Genomic DNA, 14875 nt, shown 5'->3' on the forward strand with positions numbered 1-14875 from the left:
AGAGCACGCTACATTTATCACACATTCTTGAAGGCTTTGAGGTTGCCCTTGAGTTGAGTTCAGATTCCTTTATGATGTGCAGCATTAACAGCTTAGCTGGAGTCCTGTCATGCAACCAGCCAGATGTCCTCAGCAAGTAGCAGTTCAAAAGAAGCCTTTAAATTTTTTTTTTAAAAAAGAATACCACACAGTCATGTAACACAAGCCTGAAACAAGCTGTTATACAAAATGCATGTTCAGATCTCTTTGCTTTCAGGTAGAGGGAGGGCAAACTCTCTTTTCCTGCTAGTCACGTGGCACAACGTTCCAATGAAGTGCACTTGTCAAAGAATAACTATTTCCCCTCTGCCAAGTTATGACATCAGTCACACTCATCAGATATTATAGCATAGATCAAATGTGGCATTCAGAGTCAATGCCTTGTAGCTGTCTGACCATTCCACTTCATGTGTTGTGGTCTTTTCAGACAGAGATTAGTTTCTTTGCCTCCTGTTAAAGGGATTCAAAAATAGCCCATGTTACCGATCCCAAATAAAAAAATGAGTGACAGAAGGGAAAGTATTTGATGGTTTACACAGTCCACTCTGAGTCTGGTAGGAAGAAAGGATCCTAGAGGTAAAGGTGAAACGTTTCAATACAGACTCCAGAAACTCGATGTTCTGAAAGAAGAGGAATCTTCTAAATCGTTAAAGTAAGCCTTTATTTCTTTGATACATTATTACTATATCATCTTGCCAAGAGTTTCCTCTAATCTTTTAATATAATTATGTAAACAAATATTTGAACTTTTCCATGTTACTAGATTATTCACATTATTAGGTTTATTTGAAAAATCTGCATCTGATCTCAGCTACTGTCTTTCCCTTTTCTTTTCTTTTTTACATTAGCATATAATATCCCTGTCTTCAGATAGAAATTTGGCAACCCAGAGATACCTCAAACATGTTTATTAAGAAGCAACAGAGCAGCAATATGTTTATTCACCGTTAAAAGATGTCTAAATAATACTTATATTCGGCAACCCTTCATTTAGGCATGCACATTCACTTGTGTTGTCGTCTGAGGAATAGATTGTTTGCAAGAAATGTTAACTAATATAAAACTGTATTAAAATTATATTGGTTGGTTCTGATAGTTCCCCTCTGTTATATGATGAATATTCTTCTGGAGAAAGACTCCTTCCATTGGAAAATGGTCTCCTAGAAGAAGTCTTCCTCCAGTGGTAGGTGGCTATCTTCACAGGTGGGAACCAATGAATGTACCCAGCTCCTCAATTTCTAACTCAAAATACCCTAGAAAAGTATTTAACTGATCACCTTGGCAGTTCTAGGATATATAAATACATAGGATCATCTTTTAAAATACACCTAAATCTCATATTGTGTCATACAACATATAGCTTCTTTTTCTGACACTTAATTTTTTACAAAGAGTCAATGTAGTGTTAGGGTTGCCATCTCTGGGTTAAGAAGTTCCTGGAGATTTGGGAGTGGACTGTGGGGAGAACAGGGTTAGGGGAGAGAAGGGACCTTAGCACGATATAATGGCATAGAGTTCACCCTCAAAGGCAGCCATTTTCTCCAGAGAACTGACCCCTGTAGTCTGGAGATAATTGTAATTCTGAGAGTTCTCAAGGCCTCACCTGGAGGCTGGTAACCTTAAGCATTCCAATCCCAGTCAACTGTGAAGTGCCCCCTGAGAGAGCCAGGCATATTCTGTCAGCGAGATCTTTCACAGGGTTTCTAAACACGGAAGAGTAAACAGGAGAGGGGGGAAAAACATAACTCTCTGGAAGAAAGGCAAAATTAAAATAATATATAAAATAGATATCTAAAACAGAAATTTTAAAGTACAAAGTTAGTGTTCATTCTCTGTTGCTGTATATGTGCATTTAAATTACTGAATGTGAACTGAAATGCAAAAAATAGACACTACAGTCTCACCAAAACTGACTTGAAGCTCAGTTGGCATCCCTTATATAGAACAACAGTATTCTTTCATTCATGTTTCCAAAGTGGGCAGTACACACATACTCCTGGCGGGGAAGGATCCAGGGGAGCAATGAGGAATTTGGGGACAGTAGGGGAGTTGCAGTCTGATTATTCCTGCTGTGGATACTTTTTCTTAGTGAGCGACATTCCAAGGTGGCTTGCCATTGCCTGCCTATGGATAGTAGCCACCCTGGACTACCTCAGTGGTCTCCCATCCCAGTGCTGACTAAAGCCAAGCCTGCTTAGTTTCCTGAAGACAATGACAGTTTCAGAACGTAGGATGGGTAGGAACATATTCCAGCTGAGCTCCTCCCCTGCCCTCAGATTCTGTCCTTTCCAGGCTCCACCTCCATCTTCAGGGATTTCTTAACACAGGATTGGCAACCCTTCCCCCAAAGTCTCCATCTTTGGGAGGCTGGAAAAGCTGTCTGGCTTGCTCCTGGCCATGGGATTTTCCATTGCTTGCCTCTCTCTTTCTTTCCCCACCTGTCTTTCTCACCCAATGAGGACCAGTGGTGTTTACATATGACTTTTTTCCCACAACAACAAAAGGCATGTAAGCAATATAGTTTGTTTTGAATTTGCAGTGGGCCTAACATCAGGAAAGACATGTGTAGGGGGGGCACTAGGGATGTGGCATGGGAGCCTCCTTAAATTGCTGTACCCCCTTAAATTTCCCTTAATAAAAAGAGACAGCCACATGATTATCTGAGGAGGATCATGAAAATACCTATTCTGCTGATTGAGCCATACCTACCTAAGAGAATAGTGTGTGCCACTTTTTCATTTTTGTTCACTGGTCTTTAATCATTTAGTTCATTTTCTTTACTTTTATTATTACTCATGTCCCTTTTCTTTATTCTGTTATTTATGCTTTTCTATTTGTCTCACTGTGAAAAACAGTTCAAGCTGCATTTTCATATTTTTTAGCCAACTGGGTTAATTTTTTTAGAGACAGCACCGCTTCCCCCAAAAGTTCTCCCCTGCCAAATTTTGGACAGATGACAACAAGGGTGCTTATTATCCAGCTAAATTTTTCTGTTCCAAAGTAGGCACCGAAAAGTGTTTGGGCAAGGCTGAAAGTCAGCAGAAGAGTAAGATGAAAAAAAGGAGAGATTTGATACCACATAAGACAATAAGTCTCACTTTTATAGAGCTTTAACAGTCATCTTAGATTCTGCATATAGAAAACCTAGCTATCAGTTACCCATTCTTTGACTTTTCATAAGAAAAAAGGTCAGCATTTTCATAACATGTATATTTTTCCTGAAACTGTCACAAGGAATGATTGCGGGTCTTTTACTTTCATTTTATCTTTCAGAAAATGAATAAATTAAGTGGCCCGAAACGTCTTACAGTGCTAGTTTATGATGCAAATGGCCTGAAGAACTTCTGGGAAGATATCATTGAAGTACACACAAAGCAAAAAGAAGTAGAGGATTCCCGATTAACCAAGAGTGCTTTGAATAAGTGAGTAATTTTGCATGCAGACTGTTCAGCAAAGGAGTATTATTTTGCCATCCTAAGTAATTACTCTTCTAAGTAAAGGTATACAATCAGTTGTTACCAGCATGGTGAAATGCCCAATATTGGACTGGCAATATCAGATGCCATGAAGAGTTCCTGCAATAATTCCTAATGCTGATATTTCCAGTTCCAATAATATTGGGAATCATGTGAGGGAAACAGGAGAGGCTAGAGAAGAGAGAGTGCTCCCAAACTGGGACATGGAACACAGGGCAATTATTTCCTAAGGGTGTAAAACCAGGCGTCCACAGTCCAGTTGCCAGGTTTTTCACCAATAAACAATAATGTCCCTTTAGTTTAAAGGCCCTCCCTTAGAATTTGAAGGTCAGGTCTTTCACCCATAGGAAATGGATGTTTGAGCTTTAAAGGGCCAATCTGCCAAAGACCAGCTGAGGCAAGTTTCTTCTCCCTCCCTGCTCCTGATGCATTGGCTAGGAGGGAAGCACTTAAAATTATCATTCGGACTTCCTTTGAGATCAAATAGGGTTATCAATATAGTAGTGATGTTCCAATATATATTAAAATGTACGTTTTTTTTTCTCCTGGCATGACTTTTCAGAATGATAACAATAGTTCCAATGTTTAACAAAAACAATAATCATGCCCTTGCCAACTTTCCAATACAGAATGAAAAGGATAATTTTTGAAGTGCAAATCTGTACTTCTAAGTCCTTTGAAGTTAGAGAGAAGAATGTAGCTGTGCTTAGGATGGCACCATTCAACTATTAATTAAAATGGCCTCCACATGGAGCTTTTGTTCTCCTTTGCATCCAATCTGTAGTAGTGGGTTTTCTGGAACATCCACATAATATTGTTTCCTAATCATCCACTTTCCAGGTTTTCCTCTGCTTTGCTCCAGTCTTTCCTAAACCTAGTTTTTGAGGAATATTTTGATCAAAGCACCATGTAGATAGGAAGGGACAAAATGCTGAGGTGCCCGCTCACATCAGTGCCATTTTTCTTTCTCACTGCCCCTCCATGACTGCCATTTCCTCTCACCACTGATGATCTTTGGATGGCTTTTAAAAATAAATAGTAATTGCTATTGCACTATAGTGTTATATATTTATCAGATAGTGAACCTGACACCATCTGTAGATACATAAACTCACAGATTGGTGCCAGGTGGAGAGAAGGGGGTTTCTAACAAACTTTACTATTTACTATTTATATTTACTATTATATTCCTGCGTATAATCATATGCCTGTCTACGCATGCCTTTCTTCACCACTGACTGTAAATCCCAGAGATGTGGCTCTGATTTCAGAGACTAAGTATAGATTCAGAAATTCTGATCCCTGCTATCAACTAATATAAAGTGATTCTGTCCTTATTGGTCTTCAACACAGAAGCCAGTAGAAAGTGCAGCGAGTATTACTAAGACATTTTCTGCAGATACATGAAAAGCTCAAGATGGCACACAGGAAGCTGCTCATTATAACCACATCCACATTGTTTAGATATTTCCTTAGTTTTTGGGTTGTTTTTATTTTGGAGTACCATAGATAGAATCCATAGATTTCCTTGATGTCATTTCCATTGCATGTATTATATTAATTTTCCTACTAGTCAGCCATTATACATCATCCAGAGAATACCCAGAGGAGAAGGCAGCATGTATCTCTAATGAGAGCATTTCCCCAGTTGTGTGACTCCTCTGGAATCTAGCAATGTCACCAGGTTTCACACAGATGATGAGCTATTCCATTACTATTCTCTCTGTGTCCCATGCCAGAGGGTCAGAGAGAAACCTATGCTAAATTAATACAGGGCAAGTGTTGTGGCGATGAAAGAAAAGCGGCAGCTCTGATATCACTTGAATTATCTAGAAACATTTGAGAAGACTGACTAGAACTTTGCTTGCAGTATTTCTGAGTCCAATGGCTTGAAACTACTTTAATAGGAAGAGCAACTAAAGCACCATACACAACAGTCTCTACGCCTTCCTCTAGAACTGACTAGTCATAAATCCTCAAACTATCTGTTCACTAACACAGTAAAATATAAGGGAATAATGTCTCTATAGTATAAATATAGAACTATAAATTCTATCACTTCATTGTTGATGCCAGTGTTACATTCCTTGTCTCCAGGCTCCGATGTGAATGGACTCAAAGACTAGAAGGGCGAACAAGGATGCTACAGAAGACCAGCGAAAAACCAAAAGGACAAAATACCCAATTGTCAATTGATTCATTTCAGGAAATACAGAAAACAGTGTCCTAAACCACTGCTGAGATGTAGGTAGTGGGGATTCATCCTGTCCACCCCTTTGTGTGGGTAGAGTGATGCTTCTGCTCAAGTGAAGGGAGGCATACCTGCTGATCACCCTTCTTGCTGCAGCTCCCAGTGCCATGCCCTTCCCAATGGTTTTGTGACCCTCCAGATCTGTATTTCAGGAGTCTGAGAAACTCAACAACCTGAAAATGGTAACATTTCTCCCAGATTTGGAGTTTAACCTCCTTCCTGGTCTCAAATTAATTTTCATAAAACGCCTTATCAAAATACAGACCTTTTTGACATTTGGTTCTGCCTGATCTGGAGATTTCCCATTCTGGACTCTACTATCTGCAAGTCCATTTCAAACATGCCAATTTTGTCTTCTTATCTAAATATACCAAATAGATGGAGATTTTTAAAAATAATATAAATGAAATCTATGAAAAAGAATTCAAGCATAACCTATATTGCACCTCTCTGTAGCATTCAGTTCTAAAAGGGAATCTGAGATGAGAAACCCCTTTGAAAATTCTGTTAATACTTGACTACACACATTAAACGTTCTTAAATTGTATGTACATTTCATTACACACTAAAACCTGCAGATTGTATGTGGAAGTTAGCGGGGATCAGGATCATAATGGCCAGTTGAGCCCGTGATTTACATCTTTAGATAGATTGTATTTATAAAGCCCTTTGGGGGTCTTTTTCCACACAATTCACAATGCACATACTTTATAGTATGTATATACTGACTCTATAGATACATTGTTACAAACATGCATAAATTGGAGGGGACAGTTTGCCACCATGACTCTAGTCTGTCTGCAAGTTCATTATCTCTACTTAGAATTGTATTATTTACTTATTTGGAAGTTGTATACATCACCTCTCCTGAGGCTTGAACATTTTTCAGGTTGCTTTAATGGTACATTTTCATTCCCTGATGTTACCAGGGGGTTTTCTCATACCCAGACGACTCTATTACAATCCCTATGTTGTGCCAGTCTTTCCTCATTTCTCCCCATTCTTTCCTAAGCTAGTTTTTCCCATACTTTTACCCCAGGGCAGAATTAATTCAAAGATAGCATGGGAATTGGGAATTGGGACTTGCTCAGAATCTGGACATTTTTTCTGCCTCCTGGTTTACCACCCAAAGCTCTCCTAGAAAGGGTTTGTGCTGTGATTTCTTTTTAATATTTGCATGCCAGAGCTGAAACATTTCAGTGCTGGAGGGTGCCTGCACTAAAACCAAAGTCAGTTCCATTGCAAGGCCCTACACCAGCAGCCAATCATTGTTCATGGATTTTTCTACTGCCTAATATATCTTATGCATGCACTGGTGGCAGCAAACACCAAGGTGTTCAGTGGGACTATCTTGTGTCAAAAGCCCAAAGTGCTTGGCCCTCATGGAAGCATGAAATACTATTGTTTGGCCAAAGGCTTATCCAGAGAGATGGGTGTTTGTGTGCATAAGTGAAGCGCTTCTCTTGATAGATCTGCCACTACTCTGCATTAAGTTGGTGGCTTAGCAGCAAAAAGTGAGGCTGTCATGGAGCCTCTCCACCGAGAAAGGGCACAGGTATTGGATACCAGGGCTCACCCAGGAAGCACCCCTCTCAATGCATGCTTTCTTAAGCTTAAGTCCCACTGACTTAATCGAGAGTAAGCCCACTTGAGCCCTGACCTGGACAATTTTATTGTCGAGAGATCAGAGGTGTTAAAAAATGATCCACTCTGGGTGTCAGATATGCTTTGTATGGCACTGGAGCTGTGTCTGATGCAAGTCAGGTAAAAGATTTCAAAATTTTGGGGGGAGCCAATCAGAGAGACCACTGAAACATGGGGAAAGAGGAAAATAATAAAGGATGAGACTTTCACTTCCAGACTAAACTTCAGTAACTACACAGGCCTATTCTTTTCTTTGACCTGGAAACTTCAGCTGGTGCAGAATGTGGCCACCAGGGTCCTTACCAGGACTCCTTGGAGGACTCACATTCAGCCAGTATTAAGACAACTACACTGGCTACCAGTCTGCTTCCGGATCAAGTTCAAGGTTTTGGCTTTAACCTTCAAGGCTATACGTGGCCTGGATCCTACATCTGCGGACCGCTTGTCTGATTCTGCCCCCCCCCCAGGGCTCTCCATTCTGTGGGTAGGAATCTGTTGGTTGTCCCGGGATATCCACCTGGCCTCAACCAGGGCCAGGGCCTTTTCAGCCTTGGCTCCAACCTGGTGGAACGAGCCTCCAGAAGAGCTTAGGGCCCTGATGGAACTGTCTAGGTTCCTAGGGGCCTGCAAGATGAAGCTTTTCCACCAGGCATTTGGTTGAGGCTGGGGGAGGTTGACCGGAGTTTTGATTGGGGGTCCCACTCTATCCAAATATCCCAGTATTATTACCATATCCAATAACATTCTGGCTGGAATCAGTTTACTGTTCTGCTGTCTTAACTCTGGATATGATGTGAAACAATATGCTGTTTTAAGGGGATTTTATGGGACATATTGTTTTTATGGTTTTAATCTGTAAGTCGCCTCGAGGCGAATTGTCATGAGAGGCGGAGTATAAATCTATACATAAATAAGTAGATAGATAATTATACCAAGAATGACCCAAAGTTGTAGTGTGATGGGCAGACCATATACTTTAACAGGGATTGGACAGCTCCATCAAAACTGCTGAAATGCAGTAATACTTCAGTAAATGCACAACCCCCTATCCCCCAAAAAACCAAAATCAACCCTCAATGTGAATGTAAACAGACAGACTCATGGCAGGAGGAAAACAAAAAAGTATATTTGGACTAATTGAACTGATAATGCGATTATCAGAATCATCATGACACCCACAGAAATCCAGAGGGTAGATGCAATATGGGAAATGCCTTTCTCAAAGCACATAAACATCTGAAAAGGTTTACAGACTAAAATGCCTTAGCTTATTTTAAAATGCTGTAATCAATGCCTTATCTAGGTTTCATTTTATAATCAAGATCAATATTTGTACTATAGTATATTAGTAGGTATTTTGTTTGTTTCATATCATGGAGTTGGAAGTAAGGTGCTGCAGGATTCCCATTCATAATGTGAAAAATAGTTTCAAAATTCTAAATTAGGGAATGTTGTCGGCCGGTGAAAGATCAGTGAGGAAAGCAGAAGGCCTGTTTGTCTGTGGAACTAGCTATACATTCATCAGCTTATCCACTCTACCCTGGTTCGGAGACCAGATATGTGCAGAGAATGCCATGTTTGGAATGTAATTCCCAGGCACACAGGGTCCCAGTTCAAATCAGAACTACAGCTCATGGGAAAAGGGTACTCAAGTCTTTTCCCACACTATTTTATCAATCCAAAATGTTCTTCAGGGAGTTGCTGTTTGCCCCAGTGGACAATGGGCAGCAACTAAGTTTCCCCAGTGAGACAAATAGAAGCTCCTCTGAGAACTTTCATGTCTTTCTCCTTGAATGCTGTGGTCCAAATCTGAATTGGACATCTGTACACCTGGAAATTCCAAGGTTGGGGCCTCCAACAAGACTAGAACAAATTCTGAGGGAGGGGGGGGAGACATTGTAATATATAGATAGTAACAGGGAATGAAGAGACAAAAGGATTAAGAGGCAGTGTGTTTGACAGATTACAGCAGTATCGGGGCCAGGGGAAACGAAGCCAAGCTTCCGATGATGGAAGTTAGAGGCACAGTCAGAACTGGTTTTAGGCAGAGGCCCAAAGCCACAACAGTTTATAGGAACTGGAAGCCAAACCAACATGGACAGGAGTAGAGGAGAAGGGACAGCAAGAAGGCAAAATGGAAGGAAGGAGGGGGCCAGGAAACCAAGAGAAAGAAAGACTAAGAAGCAGAGTGTTTGCCAATGGGCAGGCCCCAGATAGGAAGAAGACTGGGCAGGAGATTGAAGGGGGAGAGAGATGTCTACGGCCAACAGATGCAAAGGTGAGGAAGACTTTAGCAGTCTAAAAGTCCTAAGTGGATCTTTTCTCATAGGCTTCTAGCAACTGTGTGGGGAAATAATTCTGAATGTAATAAGCACCTTCCTTCCTCTGCACCTGTGAATAAAACAACCAATAAAAAATAACATTGGGGAGAATCTTTAAAGATAAAATAAAACCTCAATAAAACAGCATTTAATACCCAGTTAACCTCTCACAAGAGCCAGCACACTCATACCTCATATAGGTGATTTTAACAACAAGGTTGTTTTTAATGTACTGATGTCCAGATTAAGTTTGAATGGTGCAGCTAGCATGTACTGGGTGGGGGAGGGGAACTCAACAGCTTTGGACAAGGGATCATCACTTGCTTAGCACTTTTTAAAAAACAGATGACATAGAATGTTTGGAATAGATTAGATAAAAAAATTAAAGTCAAGAATGTCTTTGTAAGTGAGCAGGGAAATTGAAGCCTGGCACAGAGACAGCAATGCAATTTGTCATCATAGTCATGGAAAGAGATGCAGAATGCTACTTGCCAGCCTGAGGTAACTCATCCAGACCTCTTTATGAGGCACATGATTTTGAAGGATTTTTTCTTGGAAATCTTTAATATGTAAACCATTTGCAAGTATTTATGCAGGAGTGTTCTGTTTCCTTCTTAAATAAAATATTACAGACAGCCGTTGAGCTTTGGTTTCATTTTTCATTAGATCTCTCCTCGCTGATCGTTACGGATGGCACGACTCCACTGTATACATGGAGCATTTTGTCTATACTGTCAGTGGAAACAGACAGCCTACTTTTCACGCAACATAATGGAATATACTTTAATAGGGAAGGCATTCTACATGTTACTAATTTGCACTCAGGTGTTCAGGTTTAGCATTATAGGACATGTAGCTTTAGACAGCTAAAGTCAGCAATGGAGGGGGGAACCTTGGAAAGCAATACACTGAGGCAGTTGGCCTTCACATTGAAGAGTGTTGCGGATTCGTTTATATGACAAATTTAAAGTTATTCTACTGTCATTTTTCTCTCACAATGAGAGAAATCTCTGCTGGAGACTTCTCTACACCTTCATGCAGATTGTAGGATGCCTTGAGGGGAAACATGACAGCTGTTAAATCATTTTAAAGCTGCTAAGGTTTGTAGTGTAAATGTGTCAAGAATCACACAGCTAGAAGGAAACTAAAGGTCATCTAACTAATTACTCAGGAGAAAAAAATAAGCTGCAAAAGAATTAGATTCTCTGACCATTGTTTCCAACTAAGCAGAAAGAAAGGATTTCCTTGGCTGGCATGTGACGTTGGTAGGTATCATTCCACTAATATCAGCAAGGAAATTTACGGTGAATTAAGATCTTCAGTGGAATATTGGTGATTCCCTTCCACTAAATATGGAATCTTCCACTGGGGAAAAATCCATGTAATTTTTCCCTAATGGAAAACGTTGAAGGAAGAAGTCATGTTTCCAACAGATGAGAGTTTCAGAGGGTAGCTCTGTTGGTCTGAAGTAGGGCAGTTTCATACAAATCCAATCAAAAGCTGGTGTCTAAGGTGCTGCTAGGCTTGTATCTAACAGTTCTTCCTAAAGAAGGAGTCTTCCCCCCCCCCCAGTAGTTAATCCTTTGGACCACTGGACCCCTTTTACAAAGGTTTTGGGGTTTGTTGCTATAAATGGCATGTTTACTTAGCAAATAATGACATTACTTCCCCATCATTTTTGAAAATGTAAGGTTAGATGTATAGGAGATATTCATTTAATGTAAACAAAAATTATTTCTGATTCAGAATAGTTTAAATAAGCTATATCAACTCTGTATTGCTTTGGATCAGCAAGAAGGCTCATGCACCCTGGATGAAAAGAAGCCCTTGATTGCAGATCAAAACCCCTGGAGGGTGATCGCTACTCAAATGGTTCCCCAAGCATTGGCTTTACAATTTAGATCTCTGGGTTGGCTGACAGAGATGAAAAATTATTTATGCTGTAAACAGACAGCTTACTGTTAAAAACACTGAAGAGTCTCTTGAGCTTTATCTGTTCTTGTACATTTCATTATTAATCAGATTCTTGGTAATGTTCATTAGAGACAGGTGCATGCCTGCAACTAATGTGAAGGCCTAAATGGTACTCATTGTTAATCAGAATGCAGCTCCAGAGAGTTTTGAGTACATGCAGATTAGACAGGAAGCTCTAACTTCCAACACATAAACAACAGAATGTACATATGACATTTCCATTCCATAATTGATATCAAAGCCTTAAGATGTTTTTTTTTTAAACACAGGGATGATCAAGTGACTGTCATCCCTTATTGTTCTGTTTTTGGTATTCAAGAAATGTTGTTGCTTCTTGATAGATGTTATGAAGCCCTGAGGGTCTATTTGGTTCACTCAGCACTCAGGTAACCTGCAGGACCTCACAGACTTCTATAGCAAGCAATGCTTAATTTCCAAATGATTTCAACCATTTTTGTTTTCTCTCGGTGTCCTTGAAGGCAGTTTGGTACGTTAAAACACAACCAAATGGACCTTCCATTCACCTCCATTGTTTATGAACAGAAACTGTGGAGTGTAACCGCTTAAAACTGGCTACCACCAATGGCATCCAGTGGCATAGTCTCCCCTCCTATGTCTGTGGTATTTTGAAGCCTTTTTATTTTTATTAATTTTTCATCCTTTTTGCTATAGGCTGAATACATGTCTAATGAATATATGGGCACGTGAAGCTGTGTTATACTGGATCAGACCATTGGTCTATCAGGGTCAGCACTGTCTACTCAGATGGGCAGTTGGTTCTCCAAGGTCTCAGGCAGAGATCTTTTACATTACCTCTATCTTTAGCCTTTTAAGAGGAGATGCCAGGAATTGAGCATGAGACCTCTTCTGCATACTAAGCAGGTGCTCTACCACTGAGCCCTTCCTGTCTTGAGAATCCTTCTTGAAGCTTGAAGATCACTTTTGTGAAGAAGAGCAGCCTTCTACCACTGGGTTTGAGCTGTCAGTGGCTGCAATGGGAATCTCCTAATCCTTTTTAAAAATGAAAAAATATTTTTTCTATTTATGCATCACATCCAGTGTTAAAATACACATGGGTGCAAGAATCCAAAGGGCTTATACACATGCAATGAGCTCATTGAGAGTTTTCTGTTGAAAGAGATTGACCTATATCAATCATAGTGTTTGGGTGATTCCTCTTTGGAAAGTAGTCTGTCATGTGCATGTAGAAAGCAGTCATTAGCAAGAGAGGTACATGGCTAAGGTGATGAAACCCTTCCTAGGCCTTTCTCTGCCCAGCTCCCTGTGAGCCACAGCTGTGACTAGCTGGAGTGGGAGGGAAAGATTTGGTAAGTCTTTGTCATGTCTCAGCCCCAGCAGAAACGTCCATTTGTGTGTACCATTTCTGAGACTCTACCATCCACCTGGTCCTCCTGTGTGCTACTTTGTCAGCACAATGGTGTCCAAATAGGCCATTAGCCATCCATCTGTAATAGTAAGATCATCCATAGTTAAAATAAGCCGAAAGAGCAGCTTAAATTATAATATCAGATGCCACAGTTGTCATCCAGTCTCTCAACAAAAGCCTAATATCCTGGAACTAAATACTTCAGGCTTCATTTATGTTATGTACAGCTGTGTTTATGACAAATACTCTACAGTTTCCAGCTTAATGACCCATCTATGCCATGTATTTGTGAGACTGACAGATGACTAGAATAGTTCTCCCAAAAAGCTTTGAGGCTGCAGCCAACCACTTTGGAAAGTTTCAGCTATCAATTTTTCAGGCTCTCCATCTTGAACCAAGTATGAGAAGCTCAAAAGCAAAGCCATTAGCTATCTTAAAAATCTATGAGCAATATTATATACCTCTTAACATCCAACGCTTTTCAGAAGGCACAATTAAATTCCCTTTACTACAAAATTCATGCAACTCTTTGTTCATTAGTTCTTTTGTTTCATTCCAAAGTGTCTCACTTTCTAATCTTCTGTGCAGTCCAAATTCCTGTCTATATCTTCAATACAGACATTTATTATATATCATGTAATATATCAAACAACAAAAAAAGAAGAGTGAAACTTTTTAATATGTTTGTCTAGCATCAAAGAGCTCTCTTCCAATGATGGGCAGATGGGAAAAAATTATGTACTTTATAAAACAATGATCTTCAGGATAAGCATTTATGAATGGAAGCACCCTTCATCTGATGCATGACATGTACATCCATAGAATATATATTGATATTTAAAATTACAGCAACAGGAAAGACGGAGATCCTAAACTACTATGAGGAATCTACCTGTAGCAGCTGTTGCTTTAGATCACTCACACAATTTTCTTTTCCTGCTTATCCTGTCTCTCACAAATAACAGTAAAAAAAAATTTTTTTAAGAAAAAACATTAGCACTCCTATGGCAATTCATCTGAGATCAGGTTTCAGCCCTCTTATGCATTACAAACCAAAAGCTGAAGACCAGTAATGTACAGGGAATATACATTCTGAAACTCAGAAGAGGCCCTCAATGAATTCCCGAAGTACTACTAAAGCTCCAAGTTCTTGTCTGAAGAATATTTTAAGAGAATTGACAGGGGAAGGTACAGTATGAGCTCTTTGCCTTAAAAAAAAAAAAAAAAAACCTTACCTATATAAACATACATGAACATGTCTGCCTTCAGGAAAGGGCACTTTTCTAAAATGGTGCAAAATGCAGCTGCTAGGGTCCTCACAGGAACACCTTGGAGGGCCTTTATCCAGCCTGTGCTGAGGCAGTTACACTGGTTGCCTGGATCAAATTCAAGGTTATGGTCATAAACTTCAAGGCCCTTTGCCGGTCTGGGACCCCCATATCTGAGGGACCAGCTATCACCTTATGTCCCCCATAGGGCCTTGTGCTCTGTGGGTACAAATCTGTTTGTGGTTCCCAGCCCATGGGAAGTTTGCCTGGTCTCAACTAGGGCCAAGGCCTTTTCAGCCCTGGCCCCAATCTGGTAGAATGAGCTCCTGAAAGAGCTGAGGATCCTGCAGGAGTTTTTGTGGTTCTGCAGGGCCTACAGGATGGAGCTGCCAGGTCTTTGGTTGAGGCCAGGTTGCGGAAGATCATGGGGCCCCTCTACACTTAATACCCACTAATACTTTAATAAGAATGGCAGGCACCCCTGGACTCTCTCCCTTAGGTACTGGAGGGATGGG

At 40.3% G+C, this 14875-nt stretch overlaps 1 protein-coding gene across 1 annotated transcript; it reads left to right on the plus strand.

Annotated features, from left to right (window-relative positions):
* Positions 1 to 386: 386 nt before the first annotated feature.
* Positions 387 to 10366, plus strand: LOC143841002 (protein FAM240B-like). The gene is made up of 3 exons (XM_077344540.1): positions 387 to 691; positions 3313 to 3461; positions 5613 to 10366. The coding sequence occupies exons 2-3, from the start codon at positions 3316 to 3318 to the stop codon at positions 5743 to 5745; spliced, it is 279 nt and encodes a 92-aa protein (XP_077200655.1). The 5' UTR covers positions 387 to 691; positions 3313 to 3315; the 3' UTR covers positions 5746 to 10366.
* The last annotated feature ends 4509 nt before the right edge of the window (positions 10367 to 14875 follow it).

This window comes from Paroedura picta, chromosome 7, assembly GCF_049243985.1.
Source record: "Paroedura picta isolate Pp20150507F chromosome 7, Ppicta_v3.0, whole genome shotgun sequence".
NCBI lineage: Eukaryota > Metazoa > Chordata > Lepidosauria > Squamata > Gekkonidae > Paroedura > Paroedura picta.

Excerpts from the sequence above, each read along its gene's own strand:
- LOC143841002 (XM_077344540.1), top strand. The coding sequence starts at position 3,316 with ATGAATAAATTAAGTGGCCCGAAACGTCTTACAGTGCTAGTTTATGAT. Across the intron at positions 3,462-5,612 it reads ACCAAGAGTGCTTTGAATAA|GCTCCGATGTGAATGGACTC; the intron begins GTGAGTAATTTT and ends CCTTGTCTCCAG.